This window comes from Vigna unguiculata, chromosome 10 (assembly GCF_037176805.1).
Source record: "Vigna unguiculata cultivar grain cowpea cultivar isolate G323 ecotype 2 chromosome 10, ASM3717680v1, whole genome shotgun sequence".
Lineage (NCBI taxonomy): Eukaryota > Viridiplantae > Streptophyta > Magnoliopsida > Fabales > Fabaceae > Vigna > Vigna unguiculata.
In genome coordinates, this window is record NC_140801.1 from 8,326,199 (window position 1) to 8,341,733 (window position 15,535).

At 31.7% G+C, this 15,535-nt stretch overlaps 2 protein-coding genes across 3 annotated transcripts; both read left to right on the plus strand.

Moving 5' to 3' along the window:
* The first annotated feature begins 364 nt into the window (after positions 1-364).
* On the plus strand, positions 365-5,326 carry LOC114166126 (glucose-induced degradation-like protein). Of its 2 annotated transcripts, none has more exons than XM_085667749.1 (8): positions 365-516; positions 654-734; positions 1,461-1,604; positions 4,040-4,113; positions 4,262-4,316; positions 4,390-4,452; positions 4,551-4,678; positions 4,835-5,326. In XM_085667749.1, the coding sequence occupies exons 1-8, from the start codon at positions 376-378 to the stop codon at positions 4,911-4,913; spliced, it is 765 nt and encodes a 254-aa protein (XP_085523875.1). In that variant the 5' UTR covers positions 365-375; the 3' UTR covers positions 4,914-5,326. The 2 variants fall into 2 exon arrangements, with proteins under 2 accessions (XP_085523875.1, XP_027906597.1); XM_028050796.2 differs by having other exon boundaries at positions 679-734.
* A 2,088-nt stretch (positions 5,327-7,414) lies between these two features.
* On the plus strand, positions 7,415-10,596 carry CYCD7;1 (CYCLIN D7;1). Its single transcript, XM_085667602.1, has 6 exons — positions 7,415-7,901; positions 8,240-8,326; positions 8,434-8,532; positions 8,799-8,997; positions 9,547-9,683; positions 10,306-10,596. The coding sequence occupies exons 1-6, from the start codon at positions 7,653-7,655 to the stop codon at positions 10,432-10,434; spliced, it is 900 nt and encodes a 299-aa protein (XP_085523728.1). The 5' UTR covers positions 7,415-7,652; the 3' UTR covers positions 10,435-10,596.
* Positions 10,597-15,535: the final 4,939 nt, after the last annotated feature.

Here is a 15,535-nt window from a genome sequence, read left to right on the forward strand (position 1 = left end):
TAATTAGAAGAGCAGTATAGGTAGACTATTGTTAAAATAATAAATAGATTATAATATTTTTTAATTAATTTAATTAATTTATTTTTTTAAAATTACATCACTGTAAATTTTTAATTTTTCAAAAATAATTTATATGTAAAATAATTCGTATAATTAATATTTACTAAAAATTAATATTTTATTCTGATAACTTTTCTAGAAAAAGTTATATTATCTCTCTTCAAATAAACGTCACATCTATCTTCTTTTGAAATAAAGATGTATATTGTTTATGTTTTAAACTATATTCATAATAATTTTCTATTTTTTAAATAAATTAAAAAAATAATATATTTTTTTAAAATCAAACGATCCCAAACACAATTCAATATTGACATGGGCCTAACATTTTCTTACTTCATTTCAGATGAAAAAAAAAGAAAGAAAGTTGATCTCATTTGCACACTCAGCCATTTCTGCATCCAACAAACATGCCCGTCAGAGTACTGGAGAACACCGCGCCTTCTCAGGTCTCAGGTAACACAATAACCACAGATTTTCATATCTGCAATCTGTTTTTTTGTTATGTGATTTTGGGGACAAAAAATGTTCTTGTTATATTATTATTGTTTTGGTTGTTGCGGCTGATGATGATGTTGACGATGTGATTTCAGTTTTTGTTTGATCGTGTTGTGTTAGGTACAAATTCGGGAAGGAGTTCAAGTCAATCTTGTAGTCTCCTAGGCGTCGGACAGGTATTCGTACTTTCCTTTAAAAAAATTGGTTGAAAAACAGTGCTGAGGTTTGGGATTTGGAAATTGTGACTCTTTGTCTGGGAGAACATGAAATATTTGGAGACTAAGATGAAGATTTATTTGTTGGAATAATCATTTGGGTGTTGGTGCTAATTTGGTGCTAATCAGAGAGTTAATTTGAATGCAGCAACTACGATACCAGATGGTTGAACTTGAATTGAATGTCAATGGTAATGGTAGATGTTTGTTTGTGCATTTGGTTATTCTACCTATCTGAATTTATTCGGTAAGGACTCCGCATGTGCATAAATGAAAAAGATCATATAATTTTTATTCTCATACCCAAATTGTTATAAACTCAAAATATAGAAGAAGAAAATGTGTTATGCGGTATTGTACTTCATTAACCTTTTTGCAGTTATATAAAGAAACATTTTCTTAATGTATCTCAAACCAACTCTATAAAAGAACATTTACTGTCCGTGACTGGAACAAAAGGAATTTAGTGAATAGTTTCATGGTCTGCAAAACTGCATTGTGGTCTTCATAGTCTGTATCTATGTGTACACTTTGATGGTTGTTGCTCCCACACTTCATAGTCATAGGGAACACAACTTCAACTTTCAACTCAATTAGTTTTCAAATCTCTGTCTTTCAGCCAGTATACCTTACTGTAAGTTCAGACATCAAAGTTATAGCATATACTCAAGGTGTTTGTATTTACAGGCCTTTTCTGGCACTCAGAATGTTTCAAGTGTACAAAAGGATGAAGCATGGAGAGTAAATGTCCGTATACAAGGATGTGACCTAGAGCATGGGTATTTGTGTGGCACCATGGAAGCCCTTAATGTTCCTATGGCAGATACACCAGTAAGCAATTTCTTTACTGTCTCTCTTAAAAGTGAAACAAAAAACAACCATTTTTCTCCTTTTTGAAAATATGCAAGTTTTAAATTTTGGTAGCTTAATTTGAACTATCCATTGTGTTAAACGTTAATCACTGTTTTGTTGTGAATGGATTTATAGATTTAGGGCAATATTTATCTGTAATTCATTTTCTTTATCAGAATAACCAATCTGTTTTATTTTTACCTAACAATCAGTTCACATAAATGCATGAATGATACTTGTTCAGCTTCCGTTCAGTGGAATATAGTGTGTTTTTTTTTGTTAAACAATAAAGTTGTTTCCTGACAATTTGCCATAGTTGTTTTACACAGTATTTATTTATTATTTTCCTTTACTAATGACTGTTCTTCACATTTTATATTGCTGCAGTCGTGATCCTGTCAGAAATTAGTTTGTGTTTCTATCCCTTATGTGTATATCATGTTTAGCTTCGATGCAATTTTAAATCAAGACTTGATTGAAACCCATAAATGGGCCTTGAAACAAGGTCAACCAAATAGTGAAATATTTCTCTTCATATAGGTTTTCTTAGAATCATCCAAGGATGAGATTCAACCAATCGGATCATAGAAATCTCAAGAGCAATCCAAGCAACTCGTGCCGTATGAAAATGATTTCATACTTATTTTGAAACTATCCAAGAACACAAGATAATGGATAGAAGTGCAAGTATATGATTCTGTTTACAAAACAAGGAACCAAGAATAAAATGAAATATGTTGAAGATCTCACATTAACTAGAGATATGACCCAATTATAGTATACAAGTACAAACCTCAACTAAAATGTTGGTTTTGTAAGGTTAAAGTGAGGCTTAAAGTCCACTTTCTAAGATGGTATCAAAGCATATTCCAGTGAGGTTTGTTGGGCCTCTTTTGCGATTTGCTATCAGCACCCTAGCCGCCTCCCAACCTTATCTATTCCACCGCTTGCTTTGCCCAGTCTTCACATAGTGTTGTTGGAGATCTCACATTGATTAGAGATATGATCAAATATATAGTACATAGGTGGGTGCAAGGCTCATCTTATAAGTTAGTTTTTTGATGCATATTGTAAACACAAAAGAAAATAGGGATAGAAAAAAAAAATGCAGAGATGGAATAGAAATGGGGGATGTATTTTTTTATCACGGAAAGAGGGAAACAAAATATGGACTAGAAAGGATAGACCTTTCTAATACCCTAGAGCAATAAATCCTTACAGAGAAGCATGAAAGCTACTTGGTCTCACCATAACAACCCTCCTTCCCTCACAGTCTCATGCTGCTTAAGTAATGGGATTCTACTGTCTCTGAATAACTAATTTTGCCAGCTCAACACTCCCTTTTCCTAAATATGATCTTTTGGCTTTTGGGTTTCCTCTTGGACTATCCTTTCTTCCGGCACAATACTTCCTTCTTGATCCCATCATTTTGTGAGGTTGACTTAGACTTAAATATACTATATATTTGACCATAGTCAATATAGAAATTCTAACAAAATATGTGGATCAAGAAATGAGTTTCATACCCATTTTAGAACAACACATGTTTTGGCCATTTGATAAAAGAAACCCATGGATATGATGGTTAAATCTTGTGGAAATGAAACAAAATAATAAGGAACTAAAGAGAGAAAATGTAAAAGATGAAATGAAGAACACACAATTTGAAACGAGTTTTAAGATAAGTGCAATGGAGAATCACCACTTGAATATAAAAAATAAATCAAGATAAGATTTGAAAGAAATAGACTTGTAACCTCTCCAAAATGCTCTATATTTCCACATAATGTATAAATAGATTGTACAAAGGTGTAAGCCTCCTTTTATAATACGAGACGCCATGAGTTTAGGTGTAATATGTGGTCTACATGAGAAACTACTTGTGTTTGATTGCTAAGCTATGCTATGTTTGCAACCAAACACTCTAAATGAGTTATTCCTATCAATACTCTCTTACCCTAAGATAACTATGCTAATACTTAGAACCAAACAATATGCTTTTTACAAAAATACTAAAAATTGAATGTCACATTTTTAGAAGACAAAGGAGAATTTCCAATTGTAGTCATGTAACTAGGTTTCATGAGCTCATACTAAGCTCTCTAGGGGTTCTTTGTATTTGTCGTATCTCTTGTGATCTTTCCTTCTTCTCGTTAACTTTAGCTCTAGCTCTTGTAGTTACTCCTCTTTGATTGACTTCTTCCTCATCAATGTCCTCATCAAGAATACTTTAGCTATATACGTTTTCCTTTTCTAAAATACTCTTGAATGGTGTCTATCTTATGTAAATCAACCAATTTTTCACTTTTCAGCTTTTTCATTATATATCCATGTTGTCTTTTCTTACAAGCAATTTTTTAGAAAGAAAGAAAAATCACCTGGTATTCACTTTATCTTTTAATGATTTATATCAGGTAGTAACATTTTGGGAAGGGGAGATTGTTGACACAAAGAATTATACTTTCTTCACTGGCAAATGGGAGGCAACGTATGTTATTGTGCAATCGACTCTTAAATCACGCATGGAGCTTAATTTCGACAATACTGTTGATGTCCATGCATTAGTGTGGACATATACTCTGTTTTGGTTAACTTATGTTTGTTTCTTCTTTTTTTTTCTGTTCCATTTTTCTCAGACCGGAGGATGATATAAGACACTGGTCTAAATTTCCATCGTTTTCTCCCTTACTGGTAACAATTTAGGTTTTGGAAAACGTCTAAGATGCATCACATGCACTTTTTCTGATGCACTTTGACTTTCCAGGGTCAAGTGGAGGCTGATGGTGGCAAGTCTTTGGACCTGAGCAACTACCCTTACATATTCATGGTAGATTGATTTTCACCAACAGAACATGATAATGTTGAAAAAGTTATTTATCTGAAATGAGAACCTTTACATATTGCACACTAAATTATTTGTTGCAGAGATGGAAGGAGCAGTACTTTGTGAACGTTGGAACTGACTGTGGATTAACTATAGCTGGATTTTACTATATTTGTTTCTCTTGCAGTGATGGCTCTATCAGTGGATTCTATTATGATCCCAACAGCAGGTGCGCCTCTCTTCCCAGTTTTTCAACCTGAACTTAAACAAACTTGTTAGCCTTATACATGTGTCTATCAAATATCAATTACAATTTTTTATCACTTCATTTTTTTTATTGTATCTTTAGATGGTTTTTGACATGAAACTCACGGACCCTTTGCAGCCCTTACCAGAAGCTTGAGTTGAAATCCACGAACGATGGAAGATCAGGTTTCAGTTTTTCATCGTACGAGCTACAATAGATTGTGAGATGTATTACTTCAAGATTCATCATCTAAGTGTCAGTATTTTATGAGTGGGAACCTGTGGAAAATTCGAGACCCCATTTTATGTTGTGATCACACCAGTGACTTCGGGGTTGATCACATGACTAACTGGATTTTTTGGAGTTTCAAACCATTATACAATGTGCATCTTGTACGGTGTGCTTGTTTTACATAAATTAAGCTTCCTAATGCATGTTGAATGTGAATCTTCCTCACATTGAATTCACGTTCAGCAACGGGAATGCAAGCACACCTTGTAGATACTAAAATGTTTTGCAGATGATTACCCAGTGAGCAAGGTTACTCTAGGTTGGAAAATACTAACAAGGCTCTTTTGAATACTTTATCTTCTATTGGAAATAGTTTTGGTTGGTTTCATTCATATTTAATACGTTTCTCTTTCGATTTTATAGTTTTGAATAAATTGTAATGGATGATAGAATGTGTTAGCAAGAGTATGTTAAGAAAGGTTTTGGCTGAGTTTGATTGCAAAAAGATGGTCCAAAATGACGGCTCTTATTCCTTCACCCATATGATTTCTTCATGCATCTTCACGGGAGTCTTAGGAAAATCTAAATTACAATTTGAAATATAATTTTGGATTTTGAAATGTAGTCTAGAGTTTGTAATTGAAAAGTATATTTAAGATCGCTTAATCTGAAGTATATTTCTGTATCTGAGAAGGTATTCTAAAATGCATAATTTAAAACTTTATTTTAGATTGTACAATTTAAAATATATATTTAAATTTGAAAAAAATTGTATTTATGGTTATACGATTAAGAATATTTTGTTTAAATTGTACGTTTCAAAATATATTTCTAAATTTAGGATTGCAGCAATCTATATTTTTTTAGTTATGAACAATTTGGACTTTTTATGCATATACGGAGGTGCAAAAAGAAATCAAACGGTTTTGAAGGAAGAAATCCAAAAAGAATTAGACTCACTTTGCTCCAATTGTGATTTATATTACAAGTTCTTAAACTTTCTTATGGCTGAGTCACAAAAATTGAATTAAGAGAATTATTAAATTTCACTAATATGGAAAATTAAATTAAGCTGAAAAAAAGTGACTAGGTAAGTATATATATATATATATATATATATATATATATATATATATATATATATATATATATATATATATATATATATATATATATTAGAATGAAGTTTCCACCGATTGAAGAACAAATTATGCAAAAGGTTGTAAACATTAACTTCACAGTGAATAATAGATTTGTATTTAATGGACATAGACATCCTAAATCAGTCAAATATTAAAACTTTAAAGAAAAATACTAATTGATGCAAAACAATCTTAGTAAAAATTCCAACTTTCGTATTTTATCAAATATATTTTTACATTTATTTTTTTAATTAAAATTGATTTAAAACAAGGTCATTTATGCACATTTTCTATTCGAATTATTTCATAAATAAAAGCACTGTTGTTTTCTAAAACCATAATAAAAATATGTTTACTCATAAAAATAACTAACCTTGTCGATATAGTCTTAATTAAATTAAGAAACTGTCGGTAGTGTCTTCTAATTGTAAATTAAGAGAAAAAAATCATCAAACCTTGGACCCCATCACTTATTTATGGCATGTAAATATTTTAAAATATATATATATATATATATATATATATATATATATATATTTCAAATATTCTCGCAAATAAATAACACAATTTCAAAAGTATAAAAAAAAATAGTTTAAGGTTTAGTTCCCTGTAAGGCATATATATCAGAACTAAACTTTTTTTAAGTATTAAAGTGAAAGAAACAGTAACAGTGCATATATATATATATATATATATATATATATATATATATATATATATATATATATACAAACTAATAATTTGCTTTTCTTTTTTTCATACAGTGACGACCGATTGAAAATGTTGTCTATAGAATCAAATAATTACTTGATACAATTATTCATTTACTCATTACCATACTATTTTATCTCTTTTAATTTTTATACACTATTATCGCTTTTAGTCTGGCCTAAGAACCAGAAGAGATTAAAAACATTATAAATATAAATTAAAATAAAGATATATATATTTATAGAACTTAAAGAAAAACAAAATGAGAGTAGTATATGAAGTGTGTAGGAGAGAGAAAGAAACATTTATGCTGACATGCACATGCATAAGGACAACATCATCCTCGTGCAATCAATCACGCACACTATTAGGGTTAGGGTCACAAATTGACAAGAAACTCACTCTTGCATTTACCCCATTTCATAAGGGATGTGTCCTTCTTTTTATTTCCCTCTTTAACTTCTCCTTGCCATTTGGTACCATCCCTAACTACCCCATCATCATCTTCAATCTTCATACATATAAATAGCAATGTGTTATACTGTAACTTCAATCCCATCACCATTCATATATAGTAACATTATCTATCACACAACTTCACTTTCACTCACCAAGTACCAACTTCTACCCTTCATCTTCTTACACTCCAATCATAAATCACAACAAAAACAACCCTTCTTCTGTTTTTTCTACTCTTTCATCACACAACATCATCTGACACCTATTTATATCATGTCTGCTTTCACTTCATTTTTGTCATTTCAATTTTTCATTGTTTCACTGTGATTATTCAACCACATGCTTAAAGATCTGTGCTTTCCAAAAGGGTTATCACCAAACACACTACTGTCTGTGTTCTTAGCTTTCTGTTCATGGTCTGTGAATGCATGGATAATTTGCTCTGTGATGAGGTGTGGCTTTCGAATTCTGAAAACACCTTTGAAGAAGAAATTGGTGACATTGTTACACTCAAGAGTCATGAAAACAAAGAGTTTGAAGAGGCTTTTGCACTGTATCTAGAGAAGGAGGGTTCTTCTTTGCCTGAACAAGACTATGCAAAGTACTTGCACTCCAACAATTTGTTTCTTCCTAGGTGTAGAGTTATTCAATGGCTTGTCAAGGTCAGTTTTTTCCCTTTTGGAGGTTTTTTTATATTGGTGAGATGAACTTTTTCATAAAAAGAAGAGAAAAAATAAGAAGAAAAACTGAAAACTTGCAGAAAAAACTTGTTTATGCAGAACTGAATGTCACTTTATCTTTGTTTTTAACAATAAACCTAAAATATGCGACATTTTTAATCATTTGTGTAGGTAGAAAATGGAAATGGAAATGATTTCTGAGACTATTAAACAACTTTATACTATACACATATACCCTGTACTTTTTTTCTCTTTCCATTTATGTTGAACACAGTGTGAAAGTACATACTCATCAACTTTTTTCCTTCATGTGTATGCAGTGTGGAAGTCACTTTAATCTTTCTTTGGGAACAGTTTTCTTGGCTGTTAATTATCTTGATCGCTTTGTATCCATTTGTCAAAGCAATGTAAGGGTTTCTGGCGAATATGATATGTGTTTATCACTTTGCTGCAACACTTGTTAGATTTTGAGTATATCTGAGAAAAGTTAATGAACATTGATTACTTGTACCAGGATTGGAAATACTGGATGCTTGAATTGCTTTCTATTTCTTGCTTATCAGTTGCCATAAAGTTCAATGAGAAGTCACCACTTTCCTTGCATGAAATTCAGGTGATTAATCTGTCATTACATCAATCATTTTATGTTTTGACAGAAAAAGAAATACATTTTCAATATACCAAGCTCAGAGAAGGTTTCAGCTTCTTTGCTAGTTTTTTTTTTATGTTATTATTATGATGTAATTTCGAAATACATTAATTATAATATCTAGTAAAAATATTTATAATTAATGTTAATGATCGATTTAAAATCTAAGAATATTTTATATATAAATAATTTTTAGTTTATAAATTAATATCTAAACTAATTTTTTTTAGGTCGAGGGTTTGAATTACTCGTTCGAATCAAGTGTAATTTTGAAGATGGAGTTGATCCTTTTGAAGGCATTGGGGTGGCAACTTAACTCAGTGACAAGTTATTCTTTTGTGGAAATGATGGATAGTGATTTCTTGGAATATCATCTTTATGGGAAGCTTATTTCACCAGCCACTGAACTCCTTCTCCAAGCTACTTTAGGTATGTGTGAAAACCATGATATTTTTTTAGTTTGATCTGAGATTTGTGAACAATTATAAAATGATCACTTTATTTTTACTTTAATTTTTATCTTTTAAGGTTTATTTTAAAAAATAGTGAAAATAAGATGAAGTTATTTCCACTGCTTTTTATAAACACTCGAAGATAAAAGGAAGTATTCCATTTTTAAATTAAAATTGAAAATATATTCTAAATTAAAAAAAAAAGTTCTTAATTAGTTTCAAAAATTGTTTTTCTATTCACATTAATTTTTTTAATTTATCTATACTTTTTTAAGTAAAATTTCATGAGTGGAGAATAATAGAAAATGAAAAGAAAAAAAAATTAAAGATTGAAAAGAAATGGAATCTTTTGCAACATGATCCAAAACTTGATTTGGTAATTGACTAATTTGATTATTTAGTGTATTTTTGTTTTAATATTAAATATAAACCAACCAACCCAACTATATAGTTGAAAATTAATTAAAAAATTTAGTCATTCTCTGTATTCACAACAAAGGGATGTCAACATTTATATATATTGCAGATCAGAAAATGCTGGAATTCAGACCAAGCATTGTTGGCATATCTGCATTGTGGTGCACTCTTGAACACTTATTTCCACAAACATCAGATACTTACATTGCTTATATTCTCAGACTCTTGAACCAAAGTAGTCAAAAGGTAATAATCAACAGGGATTCATATTTATGCTTCAATATTTTTTTACAGATATCATATAATTTGTTGGAGATTTCATCATATCGATCAGAAATAAGACGAATTTATAATATATAAATGAATGCAAATTTTATCTTTTAAATTAGTTTTCTATATAATTGAATTAGACTTAAAATTTACATCGAAAAATGATATCAAAGTCCATATAAAACTTATTTTAATCAAATTTATGAATGTAAATCTCATTACTGACCAGTTATATAGGATTAGTAATGCTCAAAATTCTATTTTTAATATAATTTGCATATTCTTATTTCATTTAGGTATTTTTTTTTTCAGGATGATATCATCAAGTGTCATGAGTTGACGCAAACACAAGCTTCATTTTTTAAAATAATATTATATGATTGAGTTAGATGGAAAATTCACTTCTAAAAATGATATCAAATGATCAAAATAATCGCAACCAAAATCGTGGTGTTATCTAAAATCTATTTTAAACAAATTTATAAATGTAAACATCATTTTAGAAATTGATTTTGTAGAGATAAAGTTATGTTTAAAGTTTATTCTTGATATAATTTACAGAATCTTATTTCATTTAGGTCTTTCTCCTTTTTTGCAGGATGATATCATCAAGTGTCATGAGTTGATGCAAACACAAACTTCATTGTGGTGTGAAAATCAGCACCATTGCCCTTTAAGCCCAACAACAGTACTGTTGAACACATCAACTCGCATTTATGATGGCTAAATCAATGACTTCTTCATCATTTCTCATTTTCAAACACATCCTTATTAACCTATTCAATTTTCTGAAAGATTTTAATGGTCGTAGATACACTACTACCAGTTTAGTAACTTAACCATGACATTTATGACTTGTAAGCCATTTTAAATCAATAAATTTATTATATGTAAACCATTTCTGATTGTACGTGTTTAAAAGTTTATATGTCCATCACAATTTTTTCTTTTTATCTTTACCATAACATGTTTCTAAGTTCATGTTCGATTCAGAAAAAAGACACATGTTTATAAGTTTATGCATGTGATGTGATATTTGAGTGAGAATATACGAAGTAAAGTTACGTTGGACGAAAGAAAGAAGAAAACTAAAATATATAATCTTTAATAAGATAAATATATTGGAATTGTTTGAATAGATAAAACCAACTTTTCCAACCATAAATATAGTTTAAAAGAATCTTAAATAGATTTATTGGAACATTATTTTCTCAAATAGATCTGTTTTTTTTTTATTGTTTTTCTAAAATGAGGAGAACAAAAATTAAAATTATGAAAAATTAATTTAAAATAGTTAATTAAATTACTGAGTTCAAATTTTAATTATTTCAACGGAAGGAATAAAATAAAAAAGCAACACGATTTTTTTTAATATAATTTGAAATTAAATTTGTTATTGATTTTTTGAAACTAAAAATATTATAATAGAAAATATTTATCATCAATAATAATAAAAATAATGATATTAATATTTTAAAATTTGAACTTTTCTTATATTTCTCAATATTTTCTTACAAACAATTCTAATAAGTTTACTCAAAATTAAATTACAAAAGTAATGTTATAAAATTAAAAAAAAAAAACGTTAAATTATTTTTTTTTAAAGAAATTAAAATTTAATTTTAGCATTTTCAAAAAATTATTTTAAATTAATTTTATCTTATTTTAATTTTTACTATCTATTTAGAGAAATAATGTTTTCTAATAAGTCTATTTAAAGATTTTTTTTTCTTTAAAAAGTATTATTTTGGAAAAGAAAATGGTAAAAGCTTCTAAAACTATTATAAATCTTTTATACAGTATTTTTAAAAATTTATTTTAATTTGTATATCCGATAATTTTAAGTTATATAAAAAAAAATTATTAGTTTTCAAAAGTGAATTCTAGGAGCAATTGAGGTGTTTGCGAGGGGTGGTTTGTTTTTTGGTTGAATGCAACAATCAGTGATTTTGGAAGTAACATTACCTTTATATGTTGGAGGAGAAACTATTGGGTTTTGGGTTTGGTTTAAAAGATGCCCAAAATGTCCAAGACTTCGCTCACAAAAGTTTCAACATGCTTGTGCTATTTGATACGATCCTAGTTAGAAAATGATAACTGGAATAAGATAAAGATGAAGAACGTTACAATCTTTTAGATTGATAAGTTAAGTAAAAATTTGTCACAAAGAGGTTAATCTTTGATAAGAATCAAATTTTTATTATAAGAACCAAGAAAATTCTCTCTCAAATAATACAAATGCATATAATATGACTCTAACATGTTTACATCAGTTTTTGATACCTCTATATATATATAGAGCATAAGTTTAAGAAAAACCGGAAAGTCTAAAAAAAGGTCTGAAACCCAAAAACATAAAAACATAAACTAATTTCTAAAAGAAATCCCAAATCCCAAAAACATAGAAACATAACTAATTTCTAAAAGAAAGTCCAAAGTCCAAAAACATAAAAACATAAACTAATTTTCCTAAGAATTATCCTTTGAATGTGCTTTCAACCATAATCTTCATATCCTTTGAATTTTCAGTTGCTGCCTTGAATATATTTGTTCTTCTAATATTTTACTCCTTGCCTTGTCATAGGTCTTTTGAATTGTAAATGTTATTTTCAAGTTCTTCTTATATGGAATTCAGGGATAGTCCTCCCTAAATTCGAACCTCCATCAAATGGAGACAAGTCATTAATATTGAAACTAGAGCTTACCCCTATAATCTTCAGGTAAATCAACAACGTAAGCATTGTCATTGATTCTTTCAAGAACTTGAAATGGTCCATCTCCTTTTGGTAAAAGTTTACATTTCCTTTTAAATGGAAACCTCTCCTTCCTAAAGTGAATCCTAAAGTGAAACCACACCCATATTTGTCAGGTTCAAACTTGATCTTCTTCCTCCCTTGGTTAGCCTTAAAGGCTAACTTCTCCATATTCTTTTCTGTTTGGGCCTTTACCTCTTTATGCAAGTTCCTGACAAAAGTAGCTTTGACAAGTCCATCTTTGTTAGTCATAGAATCAATATCAGGGAAAGGTAACAAATCTAATGGAGTTAAAGGATTAAAATCATATACTACCTTAAAAGGAGACATCCGAGTAGTAGAAGGAACTACCTTATTATAAGAAAACTCCATATGAGGTAACTACTCCTCCCAAGTTTTCAAATTTTTGATTACAAAACATCTAAGGAGTTGTGAAAGATTTCTATTTACCGCTTCACCAGTGCAGGAAGGGCCTTTGGCAGCGGTTGTTTTTAATATTCTGCACCGGTTCGGGAACCGAAGCATATTGGGGCGAGGCCAAAAGGTCATAGCTTTTGGCCTCGGTTAAGAACCGAAGCCATAGAGGGCGCTTCTGCCTCGGTTTTCCAAGCACCCGAGGCCATATGGGCCTTTTTTTTTTTTTAAATTCGATAACCCTTTTGGCCTCGGTTTTTGTTGCACCCGAGGCCATATGGGCTCTTTTTGGCCTCGGTTTTTGTTGCACCCGAGGCCATATGGTGTTTTTTTTTTTTTTTTTTTTAAAATTCACCCTCCTCAGCTAACCACCACCCGCGCCCCCACATGGCTCCTGCACCCTCCATCTTCCTCCTCCTCCTCACTCTCCTTCTACTCCTTACAAACGCAGCACACACCAGAGAAACTCCACCTCCCACTCCCCAACGAATCATTGCTCCGCCGCCGCCCGACAACGAAAATGACACCTCGCCGCCGTTCAGACCTGGCATAGCGGTGGTGGTATGCGTTTTGACCACCATAATCTCCCTCACCTCGCTGCTCCTTCTTTACATCAAACACTGCAACGGCGGCAACATCCACAGCGGCGGGAGCTCGATTCCGTGGACGGTGGCGCCGTTCTCCGGGAGAAAGAACTCCGGTCTGGTGGAGGCTCGCGTGGGGGCTCGCGTGGTGGTGGCTGGAGGCGCGACGAGACTGCGGTGGCTGGTGGAGGCTCGCGTGGAGGCTCGCGTGGTGGTGGCAGGAGGCTCGCGTGGTGGCAGGAGGCTCGCGTGGTCGCCGGAATTTGCAGAGGAGAAATGGCAGCTGCGCGCGCGAGGAAGAAGGGGTTCTGTTTTTGAACCCTAATCAAACGATTTGGCCTCGGTTTCCTAACACCCGAGGCCTATCACCCCTCTTTGGCACCGACTTCTCCCTAACCGAAGCCTATAGGTCAATTTCTGACAACCTTTTGGCTTCGGGCCTCCTTAACCGAGGCCTATAACCCCTCTTTGGCACCGGTTTCTTAAGACCCGAGGCCTAAAGCGGCATTTGGCACCGGTTTTTGACTGAACCGAGGCCTATAAGTTCCCTTTAATTTCAAAATTGCCACCGCCTCCTTATAGGCTTCGGTTCCGCCATAACCGAGGCCTATAAGGCGAGGTAAAATCCCAAATCTGCACTAGTGCTTCTGTCAGTCCATCGATTTAAGGGGATGACAAGTTGTCGAGAAAATAAGCTTTGTACCTAACTTACCCCATAAGACCTTCCAAAAATAGCTAAAAAATTTGACATCTCCATCTGAAACAATGCTCCTTGGAATGCCATGTAATCTTACCACTTTGAAAAATAAATTGGCCACATGATTGACATCATCGCTCTTGTAGCAAGGAATGAAATGGGCCATCTTTGAGAACTTGTTATCCACAAAAAAAAATAAAGTCTTTTCCCCCTTTGGTCCTTGGAAGACCCAAAACAAAATCCATAGAAATATCGATCCAAGAAAAGTTATAAACAAGTAAAGGCATAAACATCCCATGATGCATAGCACGCTTACAAGTAATACATTTATTACAAAAAGAGTGCACATCATGTTTCATGTGAGGCCAAAAGAAATGATCATGCAATATATCTATGGTCTTTCGAACCCCAAAATGTCTCATTAATCCCCCTTCATGAGCTTCGTTTACAAATAATTCCCTCATTGAACCTTTAAGTACACACAACTTATTTTTCTTTAAAAAGATCATCATGCCTATAAAAATCTTTTCACAATTTTTATAGATTTCACCAAAATCATGAACATCATATCACAATTCCTTAAAAGGTTCAGAACCAAGTATTTTAGTTTCAACCATAGATAATAATGCATCATGCCTCCTAGATAATGCATCAGCCATAACATTTGCCTATTTTATTGAGTTTATCTTGGCTCTTAAGATATTTAAGGGATTCATGACCACTATAAGTTACAATTCCTTAGGTAGAAAATAATGTTCCTAAGTATGAAAAGTTTTAACTAGGGTAAATAACTCTGTCATAAGTAGAATAGTTTCCCATCGTCCCTTTTAACTTTTCACTAAAATAGGCTATAGGATGCCCTTCTTGTAAGAGAACACCTCCTATGCCTACATTTGAAGCATCACACTATGTCTCAGAAGATTTTTCAAAATTTGTTAAAGCTAAGATAAGTGCATGTGTGAGTTTGTATTTGAGGCTATCAAAAGCCTCTTGTTATTCCCCACTTAAACCTCACATCTTTCTTAACAATTTCATTTAATGGGGATGCTACAATACCATGTATTTCATCAAACAAGTCATTAAGTCTAGATAAAAATAAGATGACGATACCTTATAGTGATATTGTTGATGGCTCTGCAGTCACTACATATTCTCCATGATTATTTTTCTTAGGTACCAGAATTACTGGCATAACATAAGGACTCAAACTTTCTTGAACCCATCTTTTTTCTATAAGTTGCTCCTCTTGCTTTTGCATCTCTTTAGTTTCTTCTAAATTATTTTTGTTTAAGTGTGTTCAAACAATAATAAAGTCAAACTGCAGTCTTTATATGCCATAATAATGTTTGCTTTTCTTCCTCTAAAGCCATTCTTTGTAAG

Excerpts from the sequence above, each read along its gene's own strand:
- LOC114166126 (XM_085667749.1), top strand. The coding sequence starts at position 376 with ATGGGCCTAACATTTTCTTACTTCATTTCAGATGAAAAAAAAAGAAAG. Across the intron at positions 1,605-4,039 it reads TTCCTATGGCAGATACACCA|GTAGTAACATTTTGGGAAGG; the intron begins GTAAGCAATTTC and ends GATTTATATCAG. Across the intron at positions 4,317-4,389 it reads CATCGTTTTCTCCCTTACTG|GGTCAAGTGGAGGCTGATGG; the intron begins GTAACAATTTAG and ends TTGACTTTCCAG.